This window comes from Populus alba, chromosome 7 (genome assembly GCF_005239225.2).
Source record: "Populus alba chromosome 7, ASM523922v2, whole genome shotgun sequence".
In the NCBI taxonomy this organism is placed as follows: Eukaryota; Viridiplantae; Streptophyta; class Magnoliopsida; order Malpighiales; family Salicaceae; genus Populus; species Populus alba.
This window is the reverse complement of record NC_133290.1, coordinates 4,470,127-4,496,781: the sequence shown is the minus strand read 5'-3', so window position 1 is coordinate 4,496,781 and position 26,655 is coordinate 4,470,127. Positions and strand designations below refer to the sequence as shown.

Here is a 26,655-nt window from a genome sequence, read left to right as displayed (position 1 = left end):
TATAGTAGGAGAATAAAACAGAATTCATAAAATAAAATGAAGTTATAAAAGGGTAAAATCTGTAGAAAATCAAGTTTTGTTCTTTCTACGCTGCTGTTTCCCTCCCTGCTCTCTGGTTTTCCGTCAAATCTGCTGAGGGTTTTTGCCGGCTGGAAGCCTTGAGCTTTGGATTTTCTAAATTGGTAGCTGCAGTAAATGATGATCAAGCTCGGATTGAGGCCTTCTGGTTTCGTTTGCTACTGTTCTGTCCCGCTTGATTTTAGCGGGTGGCTTTTCTTGGTTTAGTCAGCTATGGAGGTCTGGAGATTTTCTGCTGTAAATTGGTGAAACTCTTGGAGGTTTGGATTGCACATTTCATATGGTTTCTTGGACCATTTAGGACTCGTTTTTCAGTCAGAAACACTTCATGCAAAAAAAATAATCATGGGAACAGAGAACTGGAAGATTATGATTCCCTAATTGGGATTATCCCTTTCAAATTATATTTCTACAGATCTTTTGATAACAGGCAAAAGTTCTGTGCAAGTTATACAAAAGAGAGACCTAGAGAGTGACTGGAGAAACTCAGCCCCGTTCTTTCTTTCTAGCAAGACACCAACAGAAAAGAGAGAACTACCAAAAGTAAGAAACTATGTAGTTTTGGGATACATTCATCATTACATCATAAAAAAACAACCTAATCAACTTCTAATATACCAAGATAACCATTTGTTTCTAACACTTCCAAGCTGATGTAGCAGTAAAGGGCCTATCTTTCCAGCAAAGAACCAACTCAGCCAGCCGTTTTGCCACATAGAAACCTCTCACTTGCACCTTCCCCAGCAATGACTCAGCTTGGAAATCAGCGAACTGACTCAGTTGCACTGGCCTCATTCCTGCCCCTACAAATACCTCCCTCCATCGCAACGCCACTCGCCTTCCGCACCCTTCAACTGCCGCCAAAATCTTGGGTTTCAGAAGGAATATCTCAATTTTCCTAGCCCAATCGCCACCAGTAATAGCTGCTGCATCCAAGGAATCAAACATCATTGAATAAAATTCAAGACAATCAACGAAGTTCCTCCTAAAAGATGATCCAGTTCCAGATTCTGTCCACACTTCACTGTCCACAACTATGACTACACTTGGTGAAACTCGGCGGACATCATTAACAAACGCAGTAACATTATTTGTTGAACCTAGACGGCGAAATATTGTTGGAGATAAGATAACAGCAGTTTTCTCTCCATCAACAAACTCGATTGCTTTGAAAGATAGCATTTCAAAAGTACGGAAAGGCACAAACTCTATATGGAGTCTGATCTTGAGCTCATGAGCGAATTGAGAGAGTCTTTCTTTGATCAATTTGGTTTCAATCACAGTGTCTTCTGTTACAACAGCAGTGATTCGAAGAAGCGGAGATGTGAGGTTATTGCACGAGTCTGCTTTGTCTACAAGTTCCCTCATTAAAGAAGCATAGTGGCAGCCAAATCCAATATCAAAGTCTATGACATGAAGAAACACTGAATTTCCATCAAGGGAATCAAGAATAGCTTGGTTGGTGGTGAAGTCAGCGAACATGGGGATTGGAGAGATCCTAAAGAAGGCCTCGTAGGCCTTAATGGTTTGGACAATATTGGACCACGAAGGGATTACAGGATTTGTTTGCGGCCGAGTTGATCCGGTAGCAAGGAGAGACTGGAGAGCGTCTTTGAAGAAAAAAGCTGCTCTTTGGAGTGGTTTACCAATTGGTGATTGAAGTCGATGACTGAGCCGTTCCAACATCGCTTGTGCAAGTTGTAGCTCGTTCGTGTCGAAACAATCTGCTGCTTTGATAAGCTCTTGAATGAAATCAAAACCAGCATTCCAATTTCCAATATTGTTATGAAAACTATGGGACAAATCAAGAGAACTCAAGTTGTGAGTTGGGATAGAATTAATGTACATATCGTTAAAATCAGAGTGAAGAAACTGGGTAGCATCCATCTGATGAGATGCAGTGAACTCAGGAAGGTTATGGCTTTGGATTTGAGACTCACTGCAGGTACCGAACTGTGGAAAATTCTTGATGATGACAGGAGCAGAATCATCATGGAAGTCCAAATCTCTCATGATAGAATCCCAATCCAAAGTTTGCAAGACATGATCATCCCACTCAATAGGATCGTTTGCAGAGGCCGGTTTGCCAGCTCGTGCAGGACTCGGACTTCGACGCAGGTCAAGAACCGAAGTGGGTTCGTAGCACAGGTTTTGATTGTTGGGGTTAAAGCTGATGTTTCTGCTGTTACTGTTGGTGTTGTTGCAAGACACTGGTTTTGGGTTTTGAGACTGGTTGTTGCAGCTGCTGTTTTGTGGTGAGGGAACTGGAACTTTCATAGCTAAGAACACAAAGGTAAGTAGCCCCTCTGTGTTTGAAACTCCTTCAATTTTCTTTCTCTACTTGTTTTGAGTGCTTTAGAAAGTGGCAAGGGAGAGGGGGCTTTTGGTGGTTATGATCGCTGGCTTTTTATCTTTGCTTGTGTGCATGAGGGGTATCAAGGCATGGTGATCCATGAGAGACATGTGTGGCCATGGCATGCTAGACACGAGTCAGACCAGTCCTTTTTATCTCTTCGAAGCTTGTAACTCAAGTCTCTACTTTGCCTTTAGCCTTTTTAGGATTCGTCGTTTATTTTCCCACCTCACCTGTTCTGATATTGTTCTGGCAGTAGTTTTCTTTCATGGTGGTGGCACTAAGTTACGGCCACTGCTGCCAGTTTGCAGACCTCAATTATTTTGCTTCTGTTAAAGATGCGGGGATGGAAATTAACTATGTTTCTAGCCTAATAAATTATATGTATAAATATATTAATTCAGTTGCAAACACTAATTGTGAATTGACTTCTTTTTTGTTTTTTGCAGAACTCAAGAATTGTAGAACAAAATGTGAAGTTGCCACATTCAAACATATTGCCTGTCCCAATTGTTCTTTCTCTTCAATGATTTTACATTAGTTTCCTTCTTGTGATCTGCCTACCCAGAGAGTGAAAGCAAAGAAGTGATAAATATGGAGTGGTTGGAAACACGGGCTAACTCATATTTTTTAAAAAATAATTTTTTAAAAATAAAAAAAATATTTTTTTTATTTTGATACATTTCAATATAAAAAATATTTTAAAAAACAACTACAACTACCCTTTCAAATAAAATCATTTGCCATTTTGATTACACTCACTTTATCCAACCCTAGGATACAAGACTTCAAAGCTGGAGCTTCATGCTAGACCAGGAAAGGAATAGAAATGAGAGTTGATACCCCTTCACATCATATGGACTTATGGAGTTAGCAGATAGAGCTTCTTGCAAGTTAGAATCTCAAAAGGGTGCCATCAAAGTTTTGACAATTTGTAGACTCAACGGGTGTTTGTGATAGTGATAATTATTATTTTAAAAAATATTTTTTGTTTAAAAAAATATATTAAAATAATATTTTTTAATTAATTTTTATGTTAAAATAATAAAAAAATATATTTTAAAATAAAAAAAATTCAAAATTTTTTAACACTCCTATTGAAATGTGGGGTCAAACTCCCCTTTAAAATTTAAATACATCAACAGTTAAGAGTGAAACAGGTTTACATCCTTTTCATTCAAAAAAATTTAAAATCCATCTCTAGTAAAATAGTACTTCCTGTCTTCCTGAATAAATTTAGGAGAAAGGATAAAATATGGAAAAAAATAGTAGTTTTTTTTACCCTGGTGTCTCTATCAATTGTTTGATTTGTTTTATTTAGAGGGGTTTGTTTTTACAGTATTTTAAAAAAATTAAATTTTATTTTATTTTATTTATTTTAAATTAATTTTTTCTTGATGTTTTCAGATCATATGATATATTGATGTCAAAATATTTTTTTTAAAACAAAATATTATTTTAATATATTTTTTAATAAAAAACATTTTGAAAAATAACTGGCACAACACTCTCTTATTCAATTATACATTGTGTTCTATAATACAATTCAATTAAAAAAAAATAAAGGCCTCAGTATGCCTCAGTGTTTTACTATGACCTATATGAGTGAAATATTGTGCATTAACATGGTATTTTTTTTTCTTAAATTTTTTTATTTGGTTATTAAATTATTTTTATTTTATCATTTCATATTAATTAATGATTGAATTTAACAGTTTGTTTTGTGCAGTCTCAAAAAGAAGTCTATGCCTTAAATTGGTTTTTAGTTTTGCGAAGAAGAATTAATTCGGTTTTGTTGTGGGGGGTAATAAAAAAATAAAGGGTTCAAAATAAAAAATTTGGTAAGGCATTTAAAAAAAAAAATTGTGTCAACGCTATTTTCAAAAATTTAGGGTTTGGATTTTGTCCAAATTTGTTATGTCCTTTAGAGATGGATTGAGATTGAAAGAGGTTTTTTTTTTTGTTTGATTTTGTATTTTTAACTTATTTAAGTTTTTTTTTTTCTGAGTTAGAGAATTAATTTCTTGAGTGTTTTTTAAATGAAAATATGTTGAAGTCAGGGTTTTAGGTAAAAGATTGCAGTGCTTGATATTTTAACCATCTTTACAGTGTTCAAAATCTAATATGTAAATGATTCATCATGTGTTTTGTCTGCTGCAATAGATAAGGTATTATCTACTTAAAAAAATTAGAAAAATAAAAAATAAAAATCTAAGCACATGGCATAGTTATAGGCTCAAGTGCTTGGGCTTATTTTTAAGGTTTTGGGTGCTCAAAGTTACAAAAAAAAAAAAAATGAAATTTCTTGAAATTTTTATAAGTAAAGACAATTTACTCATCCTTCAATTCTTGATAATTAACATTCCAAGGGAAAAATCTACTAAAGCTATTTATTGAATAACATAGGGATATAATTGAATAATCAAATAAGAAAGAGTAGTTTTCAAATAGTATAGGCTATTTGTTTTTGTGTTTTTAAAAAAATTATTTTTTTTACTTTAAATTAATATTTTTTTAGTGTTTTTAGATTATTTTAATAATCTAATATCAAAAATAATTTTTTAAAAAATATTATTTTAATATATTTTTAAATAAAACATACTTTAAGAAATAACTACAACTATCTTCCCTACCCGCACTCTTTACTGATTTCAAGTGCAAAACGAGGAATAGGTCAATTGTGAGCGTCAATGTTCCATTAACTTATTTGTCCCCACAAAAGTCCCAAGAACAAACACTACCATGCACCCTCTCATTGTCACATCTTCTTGGAAATAGAAAGCATAGGTTCTATTTCATTTGACTGAACAGGTTAATATATAAAATTCAATTACTTTCTCGACGGATTGGGGTGAAATTATGATAGTTTTAGACGGGATTCGATTCATTAATTGTAGACACACATAAAAAAATTGCATTGTAATTTCACAATCAATTTTTATTTTTATTTTTCCAAAAAATGTGTCACTACTTACGTTTGTTAATTAGCCATCTGGTGTTTAATTTTACAATAGAGTATTCAACCAAGACTTCCCATTTATTATTGTAAATGAGTTATTTCAACCCTCCTTCTTCTTTTTTTCCAATCAAGTTGAGTTTTTTTTATTTAGTTTCTATTCTTACACATAGTTAATATGCATACCATGTTAATCAAAATGTTTTTTTTTTTTTGAACTTCTTATCATTAACTTTAGCAGCCATTCGAATAATAATCTTATTATTAACAAATATTTCAGTTTATTAACTCCTCCCTATGCTATGGGTGCATGATTATGTGATTAATTCTACTACACAATATAGGAGTTGGAAAGTAAAGTTACCAAATTCTATTTTTAATTATTAATATGAATATCCAGACCAACTTATATATATCTCAACTAATTTTATTAATTTTAAAATTAATAATTATATAAATCTTTAATAATTATTATATTAATAATTACTTTACTCAAATCTAAAATTAAAAAAGTAAACCTCTTTATTTTAATTTTTTACCATTAACCGATAACCGCTTGCTAGATAGTGAAAAACAATTTATAGAGTTCTTGTTGACGAAAGATATGACCCAGGAGTGGGGTCCAATATTTGACATCCTATCCGATCTGATTGGCTACGGCTGACTTTGTAGGGCCCCACTTGGAGGCTTTTTGTCGGATATGCATGTACATAGATGCATCAAAGGTTTGAGGTTCATCGATCTTTCTTCGCACACAGCTGCGTTTAGCAGTAGAATCCAAGCCCACGTAAGATCTGTATAGCTTTGGCGGCCAAGAGAAAGGAAGAATGGAAAGAGAAAAGGAAACTAAAAAGAAGAAGAGAATATGTTCTCGTTTAGGTTAGTGGTTTTATCTTTGATTTATTGATTGATTGATTGATGGATGATGAAAACAGTACCACAGGCACTGGAAAGGAAGAAGGCACCATTCAAGGACAAAGAGAAAGGGTTTTTGGCTACCTTTGCCTTTGCATGCCCACCTCTGCGAAAAAGATATTTCAAATTTTAGCTAGCTTTGTGTGTGATGCATGCAGTCATGCCGTAATCAAAGCTCATCATGCGTCTCCTTCTTTACAATTCTTCTTAGTTTTTATTGTTCTTTAATGGAAACATCTTGAGGGATCCAATGCTAGCTGCTCCCTCTTGCACTGCGCGCGTTTATTTTGCCAGTTCTTTTCCATGTATTAAATAAACTAATATATTGTAAGATTTCTTCTTTTTCTTTCGATTTTTTCCCTTGAAATCCATTAATAAAAAGCGGTGGTCGAGTTTCAAAGCTCTTCAGATGTTGTAATAAGAGGAGCAATTCACTCGAATTATATGGTTTCAAAAATTTTAGTCGTTCAAAAGATGAAATGATTAAAGTGCAGATTACTGCATGAAACCTCAAAAGTTAGCGGGTCGTTTTGCTTTCTTCCTTGTTTTTTGAGTTCAATTTTTGAAATAAATATTCGAAGAAGTTTAGTCAAGTAAATGATGTGTTTTTAAGATTCTTTAATTTGAAAGAAAATATAATTTTGACAAATTATTTAGCTTAAACTTAAAAAATCAATTCAATTTAAAATTTAAGTTGTTTGGTGAAATTTTAAAATATAATTTATATTTTTTTATTATTAAATTCCCCAATAAAGAATTGTTATCTTATTACTTATATAGAACTCTCCAATACTAAATTCCCCGACAGATTAATTAATTAACCTTTCGCTCATAGCAAATCATGCGAAATTGAATTGGTTTCATTTTTGTGAAGTTCGAGACATATTCTTCGTACGTACTATGAAAGTGACAATATTATTCTAGAAAATGCAATACAACAAAACCAAAGGATTCCATGAGAAATTTAAAAACAAGTGCTAAGTAGTCAATTATTAGCAGAGAATATTTCTGATTTGAATAGTATCATTTACATCTCTTGATTTATATAGAAATCAATGTTTGATTAGAGATCTCGGGTTGATGAATTTTTCTAAATAATTTGGTTCTTGTGTTTCCATGATATATATATATATATATATATATATATATATATATATATATATATATATATATATAAACAATTAACCAATACAAGGCAGCATTCTTTAGCATCCTTGGAAGAAAACTAATATTCTGCATGAACTCGTGATTAACATTGATTCATGCTTGGGAGTATTTTATTTTGGGAGAAGGTTCAAGTCAAATACTTAGGTATTAAGGCTCTGAAGTACACGGAACACACGCGACGGATAGAAGAAAGAGATCGAGGGAATTAATTAGGGCAGCTTGTAGAACACAAAAGTTAGGGTTTGAGATTCCAATTTATAATCATTCACGTAAAAAGATAGTCTGGACACACATCACTAAAAAAGAAAAAGGCAAAGAAAGGTGGGAGTGGAGGGTCATTCAAATCGGGCATGCAAGATAGTGGCGGATCTTCTATCTTGTATTTTACAAGCAACAGCTAGCCCTTAACAAGTCCTTTTACAACAAGGGGAGGATCCTCAGGATATGTTGGTTTTGCTTTGAAAAAATACCATATGATTCAATTTTTTTTCTTTACGACCACAATTATTCAAGTTTTCATGTGATTCCTTTACCATTTTGTACGTGGCCCATGCTAGTTTCTTTCTTTAATCTCACTGCCATCATCATGGGCGCCGGGGACCATGAAGAATCCCACAGTCTGGTTAAAATCACAGTGTTATGTGGTCTGCAGGGAAAGTTGTTTTTTGGTAGCTCTGTTTCTTTTGCCACTTGAGTTCATCGTGAAATGACCAACTCGTGAGATTTATCATCCACTTGGAAAAGAATTCTCAAGCGTCACAGTCAGCTAGGGTTAGAGAACATCACAGAACTCTCCCAGCAGGAAGTCAACTTGTTCAATCTTTCTCAAGAAGGAAGATTGCCGACGTTCACCTTCCATGTAAAATCTTCTGTTGCCTGGTTTTGAAGTTCTTGATCAGATATATAATTAATTGGAGGGTTGGTGAGGAGATATATATATAGCTTGAGTGTCGTTAATTTACTAGCTTTTCAAACCAGGTTTCTTGTTTTTTTATATATTAATTTAATATAATTTTATAAGAATAAAATAAATTATATTGGGTCTGCATTAGTAAGAAGACTAGCTTTTATTGTTATTACATTATACATCTCACATGATCATGGTATTTAATTAATTAGGAAAGCTTTTGAAATGAACAAAGGCAATGGATTTGTTTTACTTAGGGCCCATTTTCCCAAAAGCTTGAGGGCCCAATTCTTAGCCCGTGTGGCCATGTTTCGTCCAAAGAATGAGAGTTCTAAGCCAGCAATTGTAAGCCTATATTGTTCAAGCTAGAATGGAGCTTAAGACAATGGCCCTGTCAAGAAAGAAACGTGCCCGTCTATGTCCATCCCTCACCTTGGTCCAAAAACAAGAAGAAATAAAACTTTGAGTGTTCTCGAACCAGTCCACCACTTGTTGTCGAAAACTGTGCCTTATCTTTTCAAGAAATGAAACTATTCTCGAAGCAAGACCAGGACCTCGTCCCTGAAAAAAGGATCAAATTAGATCTTTACCACTTTGTATTTAATCTAGCGGGAAGAGTTCGTCTAAGCAACAGCCACGTGATGCCATGAACATCTACGTGTCCACATGGATGGCACGTAGCTCCTCGTCATCTCTTTATATAGATCATCATCATGGCTATAATTCAATCACTAGCTTGAGCTCGTTAATTTCTCCTTTCCTTTGGTAAAAATGCTGCAAAAGGTGCCGCTTTTATCACTCTTGTTTTTGGGTTTACTACTCTGTTTCTCTCTTCATGTAGAGGCCTTCAGTGAGGATGTTTCAGCTGGGGAGAGACCTTATCTGGTGAGGAGAGGACACAGGAGGTCTCTGGTGGTGACAGAATATGGAGAGATTTCAGCTGCTGAAATTAGTAGTGGAACAAAAGGGCCATACCATATTCAGTTCATCACATTGGAGCCTAACTCCTTGTTGCTCCCTGTACTTCTCCATGCTGACATGGTCTTTTATGTACACACAGGTAAGTGCTTAAGCTTAGCCAATGTTGCTTACACCAGAAGATCCATATTCAACAGTATGCTTTATGTTCTTACATTTGCATGCAGGGAATGGGAAGTTGAGTTGGACCGATGGAAGAGAAATGAAGAGGATGAATCTACGGAGAGGAGATGTATATAGACTGCAGGCAGGCTCAGTTTTCTTTGTTCGAAGTAACCTAGACTCGGAAAGACAGAAGATGAGGATCCATGCTATCTTTTCCAATACAGATGAGGACATTTATGTATAGGATTCTTGAGACCCTTTTCTCCTTTCCTCTTATTATTTTGTAATTACCTGGTAGTACTTGAGAAAAAATTTTAAGAGAAGCTGTTTAGAGCTGTAACAAGTAGTAAGTCTACTGTTTTTGTTTCTGACATTGCAAATATTAATGTAGGAGCCATCAATTGGAGCATACTCTAGCGTCAGCGATCTGGTCCTTGGATTTGATAGAAAAGTCCTTCAAGAAGCTTTTAAGGTATAATGATTGATAACTTATTTCTTATAGCTTGTCAACTTAATTAGCATTCTTATATCATCAACATTTATGTGTGTTATATTTACTATTATTGTTTTGCCCTAATAACAATGCTATGGTAGGTGCTATAAATTAATCTGAAGTGGAATATACATTTGATTGAACTAGTCACTGCTTGATCCACAAACAAAAACATTATCTAATTGAGACTGATTTCGCAACAAGTTTCAAGGCCTTTTATGTGCAGAGCTTTGTGCCTCAAAATTTTGAACTTCTTGAAAGATGTACTAAAACATGTACTGCAAATTGGTTTCTCAAGGTCTCTGAAGAAGTTTTAGAGGAATTAACCAGTGCAACGAAGCCACCAGCAGTGGTGCACGCAGTAACAAAGGATCAGAAATCAGTATATTGGGAATTGGAAGACCGAATGCTACATTTCCTTATCGGAAACAAACATAAGAAAACCAAGGAACCCAAGACATTCAACATTCTAGATGCTGAGCCAGATTTTGAGAATTGTAATGGGTGGAGTCTGACTGTGGACAAACATAGCTTGAAATCACTAAGTGATTCCAACATTGGAATATTCATGGTGAACTTGACAAAGGTAATGCCTTGGAATGTAAATTAATCTTAAGTTTTGCTCTCACAGCATGGCTTAGAACGAAGCTGGCAGTTACTAGCTAGTGTTTTCATTAGCATTTCCATTGATGGTTTTCGTTTCAGGGATCCATGATGGGGCCACATTGGAATCCAATGGCTACTGAGATAGCAATAGTGTTGCACGGGCGAGGGATGGTTCGGGTGATTTGTCATAGCACAGCAAATGAATCAGAGTGCAAAAACATGAGGTTTAAGGTTAAGGAAGGGGATGTTTTTGCAGTGCCTAGGTTCCATCCTATGGCTCAAATTTCCTTCAACAATGATTCATTTGTTTTCATGGGGTTCAGCACATCAACAAAGAGAAATCATCCTCAATTTCTGACTGGGAAGAGCTCAATCCTCCAAATATTGGATAGAGGCATCTTGGCTGTGTCATTCAATGTTACAAACACCACAATGGATCAGCTTTTAAATGCTCAGGAAGAAGCGCTCATATTGGATTGCACTTCTTGTGCTGAGATAGAGGAGAATAAAATGAAGGAAGAAAATGAAAAGGAAAAGCAGGAAGAGGAGGCTAGGAAGAGAGAGGAAGAGGAGGCTAGAAGGAAAGAAGAAGAGAGAAAGAGGGAGGAGGCAAGAAAGAAAGAGGAAGAAGAGAGGGAAAGGGAGGAAGAGGAGGCTAGGAAGAGAGAAGAAGAGGAGAGGAGAGAACAGGAAGAAGCGGAGAGGGAACGACAAGAAGAGGAAGAAAAACAGAGGAAGGAGGAGGAGGAAGAGGAGGCTAGGAAAAGAGAAGAAGAGGGGAGGGAAAGGGAGGAAGAGGAGGCTAGGAAGAGAGAAGAAGAGACCCCCAGGAGGGAGTATGAAGAGGCAAGGAGACAAGAAGAAGAAAGGCAACAGCGACGCTGGAAAGAAGAAGAAACGGCTAAGGAAAGGGAAAGACGTGAAGGAGGGGGGGAACAACCAGAGGAACAAGAAGTGGAAGCTAGAAAAGAAGATCAAGAGCGTAAAGGTGGTGAAGGGAAAGGAAGAAGAGCTTTAAGGAATCCTTGGAAGCTCTAAATTTGACTGCTTTCCAAGCATTTATATGCAGTCTCTTGTTTTTATGCTTTTCAACCACCCTTGTAATAAGCTGTGAGATCCACGTTTTGTATCTCTGTTTTTGGCATTAGTGTTTCATGTAACGAGATGAGTTTTTTCACGAGTTTGCATGCATAACTTCATGCGATGAGAATTGCAATTCATGGTTCTTGCTACTGGCTTAAAGGTTCAGAGACTTTGATTTCTTTGCTTAATTGATCGAGACTTTTCCGTCAAAAGTTAAGGGAACTCCGATCATTTTTATACAAATTAATCCTTAAACAGGGGCACCAAACAGCAGGCTTGCTCATAGCACGAGTTCAGAAAATCAAATATTTGAATGTGCAGAACGAAAATAAAGCAATCATCGAGACTGCTGTCAACTGCTAAAATAGTAAAAGAATGAATGAAATGTAAAACAGCACTGAGAATGTAGTTACATGCTTGGAAAGTACAGAGTAGCACTCCTCGAACCGCATTTTGGTGGGCACTCCTCGAACCAGATACTAGGTTGGAGCCAGGAAGTTATGAACTTAATTTTATTAGTGGTTGATAATCCGAAAAATGCTTATAGAAGATTTTTTGGTTTTTATCCATTTAACACTTTAATAAAAGTTTTAGAAAAATAACACTAATTAAAAAATATTACAATAATAGCATAGTTTTAATACAAAAGGATAGTTTTAATCATAATTTTGAAACCCGGCCTGGCCCGGCTGGTTGACCCATGGCTGGAACCGGGCCGGGTTGAATAAAAAACAAAGAAAGAAAAAACTCAGCGTGACCCTGCAGGTTGACCCGGTCAAGACTCGGCCTCAAATCTGTTGACTTTTATTTATTTTTTGTTTTTTTACTAAAACAACTTTGTTTTGATTTTTTTATTAAAAAAATTGACCCAGTCAAGACCCGGTGACTCGGTCAAAACTCGAAATCTGAGCCTTGGACCGCGTCGGCCATCGAGCCGGGTCTTAAAACTATAGTTTTAATGTTGTTTTAAATTTCTTCTCTTCATGTTAACTAATAAGTAAGAAAACTTAAAAATTTAATAAAATTTAATAAAAAAATATAAAATTTAATGGCTTAAGGGAGAATTAAGGACACATTCAGAATCTGTTTTTAACACACTGGATATTGTTAAAATAATTTCAACAAGATGATCTAATTATATTTTAAATAACCACCCAACGAGATCGTAATTAATTAAGAGTTTTATGCGGAATTAATTTAAAATTAATCACAACTTCATTTGGTGGTGTTTTAAAATGTAGTCAAAATTATTTTATTAAGATATTTTTAATAGTATTGAATATGTTAAATATTGTTATTAAAATCAAAATTTATCTTATAAAATTATATAATTTTATAAATCAATATATATTTAAGATGAAAATTCAAACTAAAATATTAAAAATCAATAAAATCAGACTTGCTAATGTAATATGAAGAAACTCGGTCAAAACCGTATAAAATCACGAATTTGCACCCGAGTTTATGATTTTGCAAAATCCACTTTGGACTTTCTACAATCACGTTTCCACCTTCTACACCATCTTCTCCGTTGCCTCTCAATCCCATAGCAAGGCCTTGTAACACTAACCCCTTTTCACAATCTTCTCCAAGAGTCACAAAGAAAAAACCGCCTCCAAACCCTTGGCATGTTCATGGGTTGCCAAATAATAGTAACAGTAACACTTCAATTAGCCCAAAATCCAGTCTTTTTTTGTCCAATGATAATCTACGTTCTGGGTCTGTTTTAGTGCCACCATTCTCGAGGAATGGTGGTAATGGCGATGGTGATTGCAGTAATAATAGTGTTGATCTCCCTTATGAGTATCAATTAGATGATTATCTTTCGTTTCTTGATGACCCCTCTATAAAAAATGAGGGCTTTATGGACCAAAGGGGTTCGACCAAAGGGGTCTTGGGTATCAGCCTTGTCTGTGTTTTGCTAGAGAGTTCTGCAACAATGGAGAAAGTTGCAAGTTTGTTCATGGTGGTGGTGTTCTCGTGGGTTCACCAAGGGAAACGGAGGAGCTTTATTTGCAACAGCAAGAGGAGATGATGAGAATGAAGGTTGCAGCAACAGAATAAAACCGAGCGGTAGAGGTATATTCAAGATTACTAATTTTGCTTTTAGCATGCCTTATCCTCATATAACGTGGAATTTTGGTCTGAATTTGGTGTACCTGTTTATTTCAGGACATTATTGTTCATCTGAGCAATCCCTTATTTATATACAAGACGAGACCAAGGGTACATCGGAGGTTTACTTACTTCAAAGTTTCTTAGGAATAACGATTATTTGTTTTAGATTTGTATTTTTTATTTAATAAAATTCTATAAATATATTGTATTTAATTTTTAAGATATAAATTTTTATTTTAACTATATATTTAAAATGCTTGAACTTTTATATTGTTTATTTTATTTTTGTTTTAATTATATTATATTATTATTTATTATTTAAATTGAATTGTCAATGTATAATTTATCAAAAAAATTACTTATAATTTTTACATTCTAAATTTACATTCATATATGTCAAAAAAAATATTTTTAACAACCTTGATGTCAATCAAATTTTTAGTGTTTCTAGGAACCATTTTTTTATTATTATTATTATATGATCTTATCTCCTTTTATTATTATTATTATTATTGGTTCTTGACTTTTGTTAAAGTTAATTAATTTGTAAGAGATAGACCTTTTAAAACAACTGCTATTCTCAATAATTTTAATAAATCATATTATTTTTTAAATATTTTTTCAATTCATATCATTTTCCCAGTAATCTTACGAAACTATCATTCTTAAAAAAAAAAATCCAAGTTTTTCAATTCTGTTTCTATAATTTCCATGTTGATTGGTAATAATACACCTTCACTAGTAGGCTTGGTAGTTGCACCAAAATGGAGACAGTTGACCTAATTCCTAGCCAAATTGAGAAAGTTAACCTTATTCCTAGTTCAGCCATTATTGTTCTCACCAAATTGAATTTAAATTGTCAAGTACCATCATAGTAAAAACTTTTAAGTTTAAAAAAAAAAAAACAAAAACAACTTATAACTGTATAATTTTAAAATTCGATCCGGTCTGAAAGGTCAACTTGGAACTCAGATGACCGGGAGCTAAAATCAGACCGAGATAAAGAAAAAATAGGAAAAGAAAAAACCCGGTATAACTCGGCTAACCCGGCAGATTGACTTGACAATCCAATCACAAACCTGGTTGCAACCCGTTAACTTTATTTTTTATATATATCAAAACGTCATTTTAATTTAAAAAAAAAAAAAAACTAACACGAACAACTTAGTAACCCGAAACCTAGGCCGGGTCTAAAAACTAGGCATAAATGTTTAACTATTAAAATTAATTATTAGATGATATTCAAAAATATAATTTATATTATACATAACTTGTTTCTTAAAAATCCTAAAATATGAGCATGGCTGGGTTGATCAGCTATACAGGCAAGTATATTTGTCCTGCTCCTTAAATTCTTTTTTGCCAATTTTTTCGTCTGGATGCAACAGCAATCTTTCAGCTGTTTCTAAAAGCCCAAAACTGGAGTATTCAAAGGAATAGGTGGCCTTTATAAAGAACTTCCTTAACGTGGTTTCTCGTGAAAAATACAAAACTTAGTGGCAAATCTAGCGAAGTCAAAGAACATAAGAAAATGTAAATAAACAATGTAGCCATGTGGGGGAAAGCAGAATCAATTATTGGCAGAGCTCGTTACATATGACACGACGACGGTGACATCATCGAGTTTGCCTCCATAATAGCGGTACCCAGCATCTTGAGCTGCAGTTGAAAATGGTGTCTGCCGGTTCGTATCCAGTGCTCGTTGACGAGCCAAAGCTGCAATCTTCTGAGCAGTTGCTTCGGGCCCTAAGCCAGTTCTTGTAGCATGTACCACAACCGCAGTAACCTCGTTGTTATATAAGTTGTCAAATAATCCATCTGTCCCAGCTATAATGACATCACCAGGAGCCACAGGAATTGTGAAAACCTGAGGCCATCAATCCCAGAAGGATGCTCAAGTGAGGAGTCGTTTTGTTTTTCAAATTTCACAACAGTTACTCATTGAAGTAAAGTCAAATCAGTTTCTAATAATTTTGAGAAAGAAGAAGAAAAAAAGACATCTATTGACTGGTGCCATAGCTAGTTAGCTACATCACATGTCAATCAGACATTAGGAACACGTACTTTAGCACTAAGAAATTGCAATCCCCGAACTCAAAACAAGACTAATCTTAACTGACAAAATTGCATTCTTAATGAGACCTAGACTTCAAAGGTGCGAGAGAGAAAAGAGAGGATGTGATGACATATTAGAGAGATTCAAGCAAGCAACGTGTTAGATTCAAATCATCGATTTAGCTATTATTGGAGGTTGTAGTGTGGCAGCATATGAACAAACAATATATAAGATCAATTTAGATAAAAAGACAATAGCAAAACCAAGGCAAGAATTCTTGTATTGCAAACATGTAGACATACGTTATGCATATGAAACGATGCTACAATATTGTAAAAAGCTTATGCAAACATGCACACACAAAAAGAGGGGAAACAAAAGAGGGGGGGGGGCGTGCATTAACTGACCTGGCCAGAGCTAGGTAGATCACCTCCATTGCCAGTTTCCAGTTGATATGTAAAATTGAAGCCATGCTGCTGCACTGGGGACTCGAAGATAGTACATCCATCTCTAACCACCATGAATCCACTGTCTCCCAGATTAATGGCATGTAATCCCTGTGGCAAGAAGAAGTCCATATAAGACCAGATATTCTTAAACAGTCACTTTCACTCGGTGCATACTTAATAAAGCAACCTTTGTAGAAGCACTTAATAAACAACCACATTTAAATACAGGCATTGAAAAATAAAAGGCAAGTCTAGTAATCTTCATATAAATTGACCATTCAAAGAAGGATGTACTAACAGTAAAATATTGCTTGTGCATTCCAATCCACAAAAAAGGACCAGTAACTCTAAGCTAGATTTTTGCCAAGTCTCAAAAGCCAAGTATCTTCAATCTAGGGGACAATCAACATCCCGCCTAAAACAAAGACATTGGAAGGTTGACACACTTTGTTCATGATGGTTTCATGAAACAAGGAAGGCCATTGTTTTTTATCTACTAGATATAGAATTGAGTGATTATATTGTGTTACAAGGATTTAGTTTTCAGAAACGTTCTGAAATTTGCAATACCATAGCAGAAATTAAAAACCTCGAACTTCAAAAATGCTACCCACTTTTTGAAAACTTCACATTATCTGGACTAACCATCTTCGTTACACTAGCTTGACTAATGGAATTTTCATTCTTCAACAAAAAAAGAAGGAAGAAATACATGTGCATTGAAGATTGAACCATTGATTCTGACTCAAAACAATAACACTATAGACATCCAGTGGAGCTCATTAAATTGTGTTAACAATATTCAGTAAGCTGTTCCTGCCAGAACACCTCATCAATAGCAATATTAAAAAAAAAACAGCTGGGTGTAAATAGACCTGAGGACAACGCACCTCACTTTTAAGGGCAATGATGCAGGCTGTTGAAGAACCCTTAGCTTTCATGTTTGCGTGAGCCTTCTCCAACACCCTGGCTGGGTCAATGGAACCATTGGGTTCCTCTTGAATTGCATTTACTGAATGAGACATAAGTTCACGAGAAAATTCCCCTGCATTGACTCCTACATCTGCCCAGCCACCTACACCATCTGCTATACCTATGACTTGTTCATCTTTGCATATGAAGTGAGCATCTTCCCCACCAGTCTCTTCCTTATCAGGATGTGGCAGGTAACATGATCCTGAGAGTAACTTCAAGTTTCTGTCATCAACAATATTTCTGAAGTCAATACTATGCAAATAGGTGACTATAAGACAGCTTCCTTTTAAATGCCAATTAATTTGCAAGATTCTGTACAGTGTTGCCAAACCCTTGCTTCACCACTGCTAAATCCATAGCAGAATTCAGGGAAACCAATAATGTTTGTACCACAATTTTGTAATTGATTATAATGAAATTTGAACTGTAAAATGAGTCACCAAAAAAGAAGAATTGAAACAGAGGCAAGGTGAGAGCACATACAAGCCAGATACCACAGTGGAGTCTACCGACTGTTCCTCGGAGGAATTCCCATCAAATGACACATCTTGAGCAGCCCGGCCAACGACACACACAGAAGACGAAGAATACAAGTTCTTCAACAATGGTCCAAGAACTAAATTATTTGCTTTACCATTCCTTCTTATTGCATCAAGCATAAGGTTCCCCCACACCAAACGACTTTTCGGCAACTCCCCATTTCTCATTTTAACACTCGCTTTTAGACAACTAGAACGACTTCTGTCCGAGAAAAAAACACCACTGGGTTTTGGAAACTCCAATCCATTCACACAAGTGGCAATCAGGTCATCGATATGCACATCACCGAATACAGCTTTAGAACTAGAAGCAGCCATTGAAGTTCGAACAAGAGACCTCCTTGATGAAAATTGACTAGTATTTGACACCAAAGAAACCGAGTTTCTGCCAAGTATAGCTCTATCCAATCCAAAACTCAGTTTCACAAGAACCCCGGATGGCATCTTATCCTCTTAACCAAATAAAATCACCGTCTTAGCCAAAAAACGAGTTTCATTACTTCCAATAAAAAAACCTGAACAGTTCCTGCTACAACAATGAATATCTATCAAGAACCTGAAACGGGTTTTCAATTCGGAGTGCTTAACATTAGAATGATAGAATCTAAAGATAGAACTGAATTAAAAAAAGAAACTTTAATGTGAAGAAAACATACCTTTTTTGGATTTATAGAGAGATTGATGGAGAAAAAAACTGAAAGATTGAAGCTTTTGTTTTGGGGCTCGTTATTGGAAGCTCCAAAGATGGTATCTGGGTGGGTTTTTCTTAGAGCTTCTCTCTCCAAATCTCTCCTGGGCTTAACTCTCTCTCCGTCTCCCCTGTGCGTGTTTTCCTAGGCTTTGCTTGTGTCCAAATAGTGAAAAGAGTGGAGGAAAATAAAGCCAAAAGGGTTATTCTTTGATTCTTTCCAAGCTTCAGGGTCCCGGCTAAATATGGGTTGCTTAGGTTTAGTTTTTGACCAAATTGACCCTGTGATTTATTCCTTTTTTGTTTCCTTAATTTCATTCTTTCTGGATTTCAAATCTGGCTTCTCCGTTGATGAAGAGACGAGTTTTTGACCAAGTTTGGTTTTTAACCAAATTGACCCCGTGAACTAGACATGACTAACTAAGATAAATTAAAATAAGAACACATAAAAATAAAAAAAGCTTAGTGTGGACCACGACATGGTTAATTGTGGATTAAAATAATAAAATAATTGATTTGTCTTTCTCAAACAAAATTAATTACCTTCTAGCTAAGGATTATACTTTTTTTTCACATAGTTCATTGGAGATTGATTAGGAGAAATCGATATTTTTATTTTTTTAATATTGTAAAGTAATTTAATTACTTTTAAATATAAGAAATATTAAACTGGTATTTAGTGACTTTTTATCAATTTATTTTTTAAATATAATATAATAACTGAATTATTCTTATAAAAAACCTTCATGCTAGTTTTCATGGGCTTTTTCTTCTGTTGCACTTGACTCTTTTTTGTTATAATTAAATAAATTAAAAGGCGATTTAATATTTTACAATTGATATATTTGGCATCGATCAGCAATCATGCAATGGCATTTAAAGTAGTGTTTAAATCATCTTGGTAGCCTCTTCACCTCTAGATGGCCGTATTGTCAACATACCTCGGATTTAGAGTAAGTGATCTTTTTTGTTTCTTTTTATTCTTTCTCTTCCTTAATTTAAGTGTCTAACCTTTAATTTTTTAAATCAATTTTTAAATTCATTTTTCCTTCAAATTTATTCCCTGTTTTTTATTACTATTTATTTTTTTAAAAAAAATTTATAAAATTAGAATTTATTTTCAATTTCATCGTCGTTTTATTTTTTTATATATCATATTTGACCCTCATTATTTTGATCTTTACTTATTTTATTTAATATCATTTTTTAAATTTAATATTTTTCTTATGGTTTCATCCTCCTTCATGGTTTTTTTTTTCCTATTAGATTTTATCCTTATTTATTATTATTATTTTTCATACCTTGAAAAAAAATTAAACTAATATTTTTATTATTTCATTATTTGATGTTAAATTGGTTGAGAATTAAGCTATTTGATTAATCTCATGTTTAGAATTTCATGCGTTACTAGTTTAGGAGATTTGCTCAGGTTTGCTTTTTATTTTTTTTCTTTGTTTTAACTTATGTATTTTTTAATTTTACAATTCAACATTTATTTAATTAAAAATTGAGCTCTATTAGTTTTTATTGCTTTCTATAGAATTTTTTTTACTAATTTTGAAAATAAAATGAGTTATCTTTAATCTTTTATTTGTTATTCTTTGTTAAAAATTAGTTTTTTAAAAAGAAATTTTGTTTTTGAATTAGATTTAGTTAATTAATTAAAAATAAGCATGAGATACTCACTTTATTATATTTTGTTTGGTTTGTTTTTAATGTCATTGCTTTGATGGCACATGCGGTTTCTTTTAATGTCATCCTAAATATGATATTAACAACTTATTTTTTTATAGTTAATTAATGTTAATTTTTTTCTGCTTTATTTATTTTTTCTTTATTTTTAATTATTTTATTGAATCAAGCAAGTTTATTGAATCAAGTTAAGTATATATCATATTTTTCTTGGTTTTTTAAAAAACATTTGTGTGACGTAAACATCTTTTTTCAAAGGGTTGGGCTGTAGCCTGTTAGAAGATGGTTATGCTGACAAATTAGGCCTTCACTTCTTGATGTATCAAAGGGTTGGGCGGAAGCCTATATAACGGCATATTAGGATTGGGCTTGTTTCAGCTCCAAAGCCCATGGAAAATTCCACGATGTCCATTTTGCTAGCGAGGCTTCGGACAAGGACTAGCTTTTGTTGTCTTCGATCTCCATTTCTAGTTGTCAACTAGGGTTTCTTTCGTGCACGTTCAAGAAGAAAAGTTGCGCAAGTTTACAGAGGTAAAACTCTTTTTTCTAGTAGTGTTTGGTTGCAATCTCATGGAAAAAAAGAAAGACTATGGTTAGGATAAAAAAAACATGTTCCTTTGTTCTTTAATAAAATTCATTTAAAATTTGTACAATAAATGAATTTATTTGAAATCTTTAACTCTATTCTTCAAAAAAAAAAATAGCTTTTTTTTTTTGTAATTGTTATCTTTATCTTTTCTATGTTAGAACTCAAATCAAATACAATTTGAAAGAAAAAAGAAGCGACGCTAGCTGTCGTATCTAGCAAATGTAAAAGCAAGAAGCCTTATTGCCAACTTAACTTGTGAAAACCTACCACTACACTTGTCAATGTTAACATTTAACAAAAATATACTGGGAGAAATATACTTAGCTATAGACACAAAACACGGTGAATATAATAGTAATTTGATAGTTTTCATCTCCATCAAGTCAATTTAAAAGGCTAAACTTAGTGGTAAAATGAAATTTTCTGTGTGAACTATTTGTCATTAACATTTTCATTGGGGGCATAAGGGTCTTCTTTTTTATTTTTTAAATAGTAAAATACTTTCACTGTCTTAAAAGCAAGAATTATATAACTAGTTACTAGAATTTTTTTGAGATTTCAATTTTTTATACAGTTCAATCACTATTTTACAATTGGAACAAGAAAGCAGGCTTGCTTTGGGGGTCTTTTTAGATTTTCAAATTATTTTTTGGTTATAGGGAGATAGTAGAGGAATAAATTGATATTTTATTATTAAAAAAAATTATTAAATTTTAAATAAGTCAGGACATGTGTCAGTGACGCAGATAGCTTATGGAAGGATTCCCCCATACAAACATTGTGCAACAATGTAAAAAAAATTATCTTTCCATAGTGTCATTAGATTCCTCACGGCATCCTTTTTCTTTAATGGCGGTGTTTTTGGTTCATTTTAGATATTGTTGTTGAAGCTATTCTTTTTTTTTTGTTTTTTTTCTCTCTTCTCCAAAAATTCACATCAAACAATTAAAATTCAGTAATCTTCTAAATTGAGGATATTTTAATATCATTTTTTATTTTTTTGATTGTTATTTTTATTTATTTTTTATTTTATTTTTTAATTCTCCGATCTAATTTTTAATTTTTTTTGTTTTTTCATATTTGATCATCGTTCTTTATTTTTTCTTATTTTTTTATAAACATTAAATTTTTAATTTCATTCTAATTAAAATATCTAATTTACTATTTTTTATAATTTGATCCTCATTTTTGGTGATTTTTTCTTTTATTTATTTTATAAAATTAATTTTTCTTTTTAATTTATCCATTCACTTCAAAATTATCCTCTCATTTGGGAGAAAAAAAAACGCAGGAACGATATCCCAGTTCTTAACTTTTGTGCTTATTCGTGTCCAGATAAACATGAGATGTAGGGCATTCTGTAAGTAGCATGTGATGTTTCATGCATTCAGTCTCTTCTTGTCAGGCATCTCTATCTGTTGACCTGTGTATTGGCTTCTAGTGCTCGAGATCCCAGGATTCATCATCCAGGACAGTGAACTTACTTCAATAATTAGCAAAGAGTTGAAAGAAGAAAAAAACAAAAGAAAACATTGCGCCATCAAATTTAGAAGATCTTCTTCTAATTGTGATTACGATCCAGTAGACTTTGCTGGTCTTTAAAGCTTCCATTAATTAAAAATGATTCACTAATGGCGGATCCCCGTCTTGTTCCCCGATGAAAAACACTACTTTTATGGAGAATCTTTTTTCCCCAGAATCATTTATGTAGAAATCTTATCCATTAGCTAACCTATTCAATCAATGAGTGATTTTTTCGAGATCCTTGAACATGCAGTGAGTCACTGACACCTTAACTAGAAGCCCTCGGGCTATACAAAATATTAGAACAGTGCGTGAGTTTTTCTTTTTTATAGTTTAACGTAGGTGTTCGGGCCAGCTTGCGCGCACCTCGACTAATCTCACAGGCCCTAAAGTTAACGACCATGTAAGCCTTCAGTAGGCCATCATATGAACAACCGAGGGCTCGAAACCTGAAACCACAGAGAGAATAAACTCTTAATTTCAAGCTCTTATCACTAGGTCACCACCTAGATGGTTAATGCGTGAGTTTTTCTTTGTATTGCTTAGACATGTTTTATTTTTTTATTATTGCAATGAAATTGTTGGTTCGCTTTTTGATGAAAGAATGGGAGACTTTATAGCGAGGATAGTTTGGTTTTTTTAATTAACTCATTGGTCATTAAAAAATTATTCAGAGGTATGTTATTATTTTTTTTCAGATTTTTTACACGATAAAATGATGTATTTACCTTTCAGGTCAACGAATTCTACAATGTTGTGGCCAAAAGTTATCTCGTCTTTTCAAAAACTTTAAAAACAATAAAATTATTTATTTATATCATTGGGGTCAAAAAATTAAAAAATTCACCAAGAGTTTTTTTTGGTTTTTCGCTTCCTGGAATATAGTTACCTTTAGAAAAGTCAAACATTAAGACTTACATCTACGTGTATTTTTTCCTTTTTATACAAATATATTTTTGTATTTTTCAAGTTTACAGGAGAGTTATAGTATTTTTAAGTTAAAAAAATAATTTTTTATTAAAAAAAGCTACTAGCATATGCTTATTATAAGTTAGTACGTATGTGGCATCCGAATCCTTTAGGAGGTGTATTCAACGCCATATAATGGCCAAACTTGTCATTTTATCGTGTCTGTGGGCAAACCTTCTTGTTGGTGTGGGGTGTAACAATATATGATAAGTTGGTTGTTGCTGGTGTTCATTTCTTTTTTTTTTTTTTTTTTCTCTTTTTCAAAAAAAAGTACATTCTTATCATTTTTTTTCTTATGATTTTTTAATTTCAGGCCTTGTATTTTCATAGCTTATTTTCATGTTTGACTATTTTATAAAAGTTTTTTATGTTTTCAATTTAGTTTTTAAATAATATGTTATTATTTTTTCAATTTGATTCTTATTATTTTGTTTTTATTTTTTTTCTTGATTATTTTATTAAAGTTTTACTGGTTTTTCAATTTCATCATAGTATGTTATTATATTTTTTTATTTTTTTCCAATCTAGCCCTCATTTTTTTATTTCTTTTTTTGTTGTTAAAGTTTTTTCTTTTCAATTTAACCCTTCAATTTAAATTCTTTTATGCCCTTTTTGGTTAATTTTTTTATTTTGATTTTCATCCCATTCTTTTAATTGTAATTTTTTTTTTTTGTGATTGGTTTTTTTATGGTTTTATTCTTCCATGTTCGATTTATTAGAGATTAGGCTTTGTGTTTTTTTTCAATTGTGGTACTTTCAATTTAATGACATGAGTTCCAATGTTTAAAAGTTAATGCGGTTCAATTTTTTTTTTTATAATTTTTTTATTCTACATTATATTTTCTTTAAAAAAGACTGATTTTGTGATTATCATCAATTTTTTTTTATCAATTTATTTTTGTCTCATGATTCAGGTCATGGGTTTTATAGCTTTTTTCAATAGAGGTTTTTTTTTTTAAAAAAAATATGTTGTTTGTATTTAATTTTTTAAAATTATAAATATATATATAAATGAGCTTTATTTTATTAAAATAATATTTTTTTAATATGGTTTATATAAATAACTATTAATTTATTTAATTAGATATGTGGATAAAAAATTTCAAACTTATAAATCGATGACAGGCCTGATTTTAAAATTATGCTCGAAAATAAAACAATTGCTAGACTAGCTACTAATCAGCCGCATAAAATCTGGGTCGTGATTAAAAAAATCTTGGATCACTTGTATTTCACGTACGAGCTGTCAGCATCTATTAAGAGTCACAAACCTATAAATAATGTATCAAATTCCATAAAAACAAGCAAGCAAAGGTGGACTAATGGATTAATGACAGCAAATTCGGATGATGCAAGAAAAAAGAAAACCTCGAAGATATCAGCAAACTGGAAAACGACAACAAGCAAAGACAGACATAGATTTGACTTTGATTTATATATATATCTGTGTATAAATATTATATTCAACTGGGTAGATCGAATGTATTCACTGTTCTTATTGTTCCACTGTTTTTTTTAACAGCATCAACACTGTCAGACCAACTTGATAGCATTCAAGATCTAGCTAGCTTCCAACGATCCCTTAAATGACAATTTTAATTAGCTGGGATTTGATCCCAATGAATCTCTCTCTAGATTCAACCATGGCCACACAGATGTTCGAGGCTGTCCCATGCTCGAGCCCACAGCTGCATTTCAAGGACCTGAGATCGGGTGTTTGATGGCACAGTTGACCCATCTTCGAGATTGAAATTGTTGGTAAATCTTCTTGAATTTGAATTTCTGTTTTTTTCAAATACGAAAATACAAGAAAATGAAAATGGCATTTGCTTAAGATGTTTAAAACCTGCAAGCTGCAAGGTAAAAGAAAAGAAGATAAGAAAATGTGACATGTCAAGATGACATTGGTCAGAATAATGGAATGTTAAAAAAAAATTAAGTTAGTTTTCCCAAATTATTATAAGACAAAAAGATAAAAAACAAAAAAATTTCTTGTAGGCACGCTAAAACTTCAATTATAACACTATTTATATTAATAAAAAAATCCAATAATATGAATTTAACAATTTCAAGAAAGGTCATTAATGATGACATGAGATTGTTATATTTTTTGTCCAAAAATAAATAAGCAATTACAGTAATAAGTGGGGAGAGAGAAAAAAAAAAACTATATAGATACAATGAAACTCTGACTTTGATATCATTATTATTAATAAAAAGATTTTAACAAAATAAATTTAATAAAAACAAAAAAAATTATCCAATAATAATTGGAGTGAAACATACACAATATCATAATATCATGTGACTTACTTGTCCTTCTTAAATGGAGAGTGGCTCACTATATCACCTTTATTGACTTTTCTAGGTATTATTAAATTCTAATTGTTGAGATTTTTAATAATATTTTTAATATTATAATTGGAATTTTAGTATGACTCTAAATTTATTTTTTCAATCTCCAGCTACAACGTCAATTTTTTTTTATTTTAAATATGCTAGTTTGCCGATTAAAAAAAACAAAAGCAGTGCTAATAATAATAATAAAAAAACCCAAAACTTTTCTTGTGGTACGGTACAACTCTGCAACCCAATTATGATCCGACCTCTGTTATTGCTGATTGCATTAACTTCTATCTTATCGCAAAGGGCTAGTACGTACTGTAGAAATGCAAGAAAATACAATCAGAGAAGTCGTTCTCCGCTCAAATAAAGGATGCAGAAAAGGAAAAGATAAAAATACAGTGCTGGTGCATGTGAATTTGAGTGCTCCAGCAGCGAAATCATTTTTATATGCAAACATAGAAATTTGAAACTCAAAAGTGAACAGTTATATACCGTGGCTTCCATGCAATTCCCGGAAACCGAGAAGCAAGAAATAATCAGTTCAGGGAACAGTTAACTTGACAAAGGTTCTTTGTTGAATTCCATGGCTACTTGCATTGTAGAGGTCACCTTGGCTCGTGGATTCCTTGCTTGGGGGTGACTTTGTCCTATATAAACCTCAGCAAACGAATCATATCCTTGAAGTATTTGAATAATGCACAGCTTGGATCTGAATTGTTCTCTTGCAGGATTCACAACGCCTCGAGGACTGTCATGAGTGTCTGGAACGGTTGGTGTCATCAAATGAAAGATGAGACTTGGTCACTTTCTCTTGTTCTTCAAGTAAAAAACTCATCGATTATTTTGTAAGTTTTACCATCTCATTTATTTCCTGTTTCATGCAATTATGACGAGCAGTACACATTTCTGCATGCAGTTTTGTCCATCATTGCCATTGAAGACCGAGCTTCATTGTCTTGTTATGGAAAAAGCTAAGTAGCATGTGAGATTTCACAAATTCACCAGACAGGACAGGACCCCAGTCAAGCCTGCAATCTTTCAGCATGTTTTTCTCATTAACAATCTCACC

General features: G+C 33.1%; 3 protein-coding genes and 1 long non-coding RNA gene across 5 annotated transcripts; 2 read left to right on the top strand and 2 right to left on the bottom strand.

The window, feature by feature from the left end:
- Positions 1 to 445: 445 nt before the first annotated feature.
- On the bottom strand, positions 446 to 2,499 carry LOC118063263 (scarecrow-like protein 15). The gene has a single exon (XM_035077259.2). It carries the CDS (start codon positions 2,353 to 2,355, stop codon positions 715 to 717), a length of 1,641 nt encoding a protein of 546 aa, XP_034933150.1. The 5' UTR covers positions 2,356 to 2,499; the 3' UTR covers positions 446 to 714.
- A 6,076-nt stretch (positions 2,500 to 8,575) lies between these two features.
- LOC118063264 (vicilin-like seed storage protein At4g36700) lies at positions 8,576 to 11,790 on the top strand. Its single transcript, XM_035077260.2, has 5 exons — positions 8,576 to 9,436; positions 9,522 to 9,697; positions 9,851 to 9,931; positions 10,251 to 10,538; positions 10,658 to 11,790. Exons 1-5 carry the CDS (start codon positions 9,148 to 9,150, stop codon positions 11,594 to 11,596), a joined length of 1,773 nt encoding a protein of 590 aa, XP_034933151.1. The 5' UTR covers positions 8,576 to 9,147; the 3' UTR covers positions 11,597 to 11,790.
- A 1,218-nt stretch (positions 11,791 to 13,008) lies between these two features.
- LOC118063265 (uncharacterized) lies at positions 13,009 to 14,004 on the top strand. Its single transcript, XR_004689883.2, has 2 exons — positions 13,009 to 13,720; positions 13,814 to 14,004. It is a non-coding gene; the product is annotated as an uncharacterized lncRNA (long non-coding RNA).
- Positions 14,005 to 15,186: 1,182 nt separating this feature from the next.
- Positions 15,187 to 18,690, bottom strand: LOC118063266 (probable protein phosphatase 2C 80). 2 transcript variants are annotated; one of them, XM_035077261.2, is made up of 5 exons: positions 18,435 to 18,690; positions 17,723 to 18,334; positions 17,155 to 17,461; positions 16,223 to 16,372; positions 15,187 to 15,626 (listed from the first exon to the last, which is right to left on the bottom strand). In XM_035077261.2, the coding sequence occupies exons 2-5, from the start codon at positions 18,220 to 18,222 to the stop codon at positions 15,330 to 15,332; spliced, it is 1,254 nt and encodes a 417-aa protein (XP_034933152.1). In that variant the 5' UTR covers positions 18,223 to 18,334; positions 18,435 to 18,690; the 3' UTR covers positions 15,187 to 15,329. The 2 variants fall into 2 exon arrangements, with proteins under 2 accessions (XP_034933152.1, XP_034933153.1); XM_035077262.2 differs by having other exon boundaries at positions 17,723 to 18,304.
- Between the last annotated feature and the right edge of the window lie 7,965 nt (positions 18,691 to 26,655).

Bases quoted from the DNA above. Each gene is read 5' to 3' on its own strand.
- LOC118063263 (XM_035077259.2), bottom strand. From the start codon at position 2,355: ATGAAAGTTCCAGTTCCCTCACCACAAAACAGCAGCTGCAACAACCAG.
- LOC118063264 (XM_035077260.2), top strand. From the start codon at position 9,148: ATGCTGCAAAAGGTGCCGCTTTTATCACTCTTGTTTTTGGGTTTACTA. The intron at 9,698-9,850 runs GTATAGGATTCT...ATATTAATGTAG, and splicing joins ATACAGATGAGGACATTTAT to GAGCCATCAATTGGAGCATA. The intron at 10,539-10,657 runs GTAATGCCTTGG...TTTTCGTTTCAG, and splicing joins TCATGGTGAACTTGACAAAG to GGATCCATGATGGGGCCACA.
- LOC118063266 (XM_035077261.2), bottom strand. From the start codon at position 18,222: ATGCCATCCGGGGTTCTTGTGAAACTGAGTTTTGGATTGGATAGAGCT. The intron at 17,462-17,722 runs GTATGTGCTCTC...TGTTGATGACAG, and splicing joins TCCACTGTGGTATCTGGCTT to AAACTTGAAGTTACTCTCAG. The intron at 16,373-17,154 runs GTGCGTTGTCCT...TTCTTGCCACAG, and splicing joins TCATTGCCCTTAAAAGTGAG to GGATTACATGCCATTAATCT.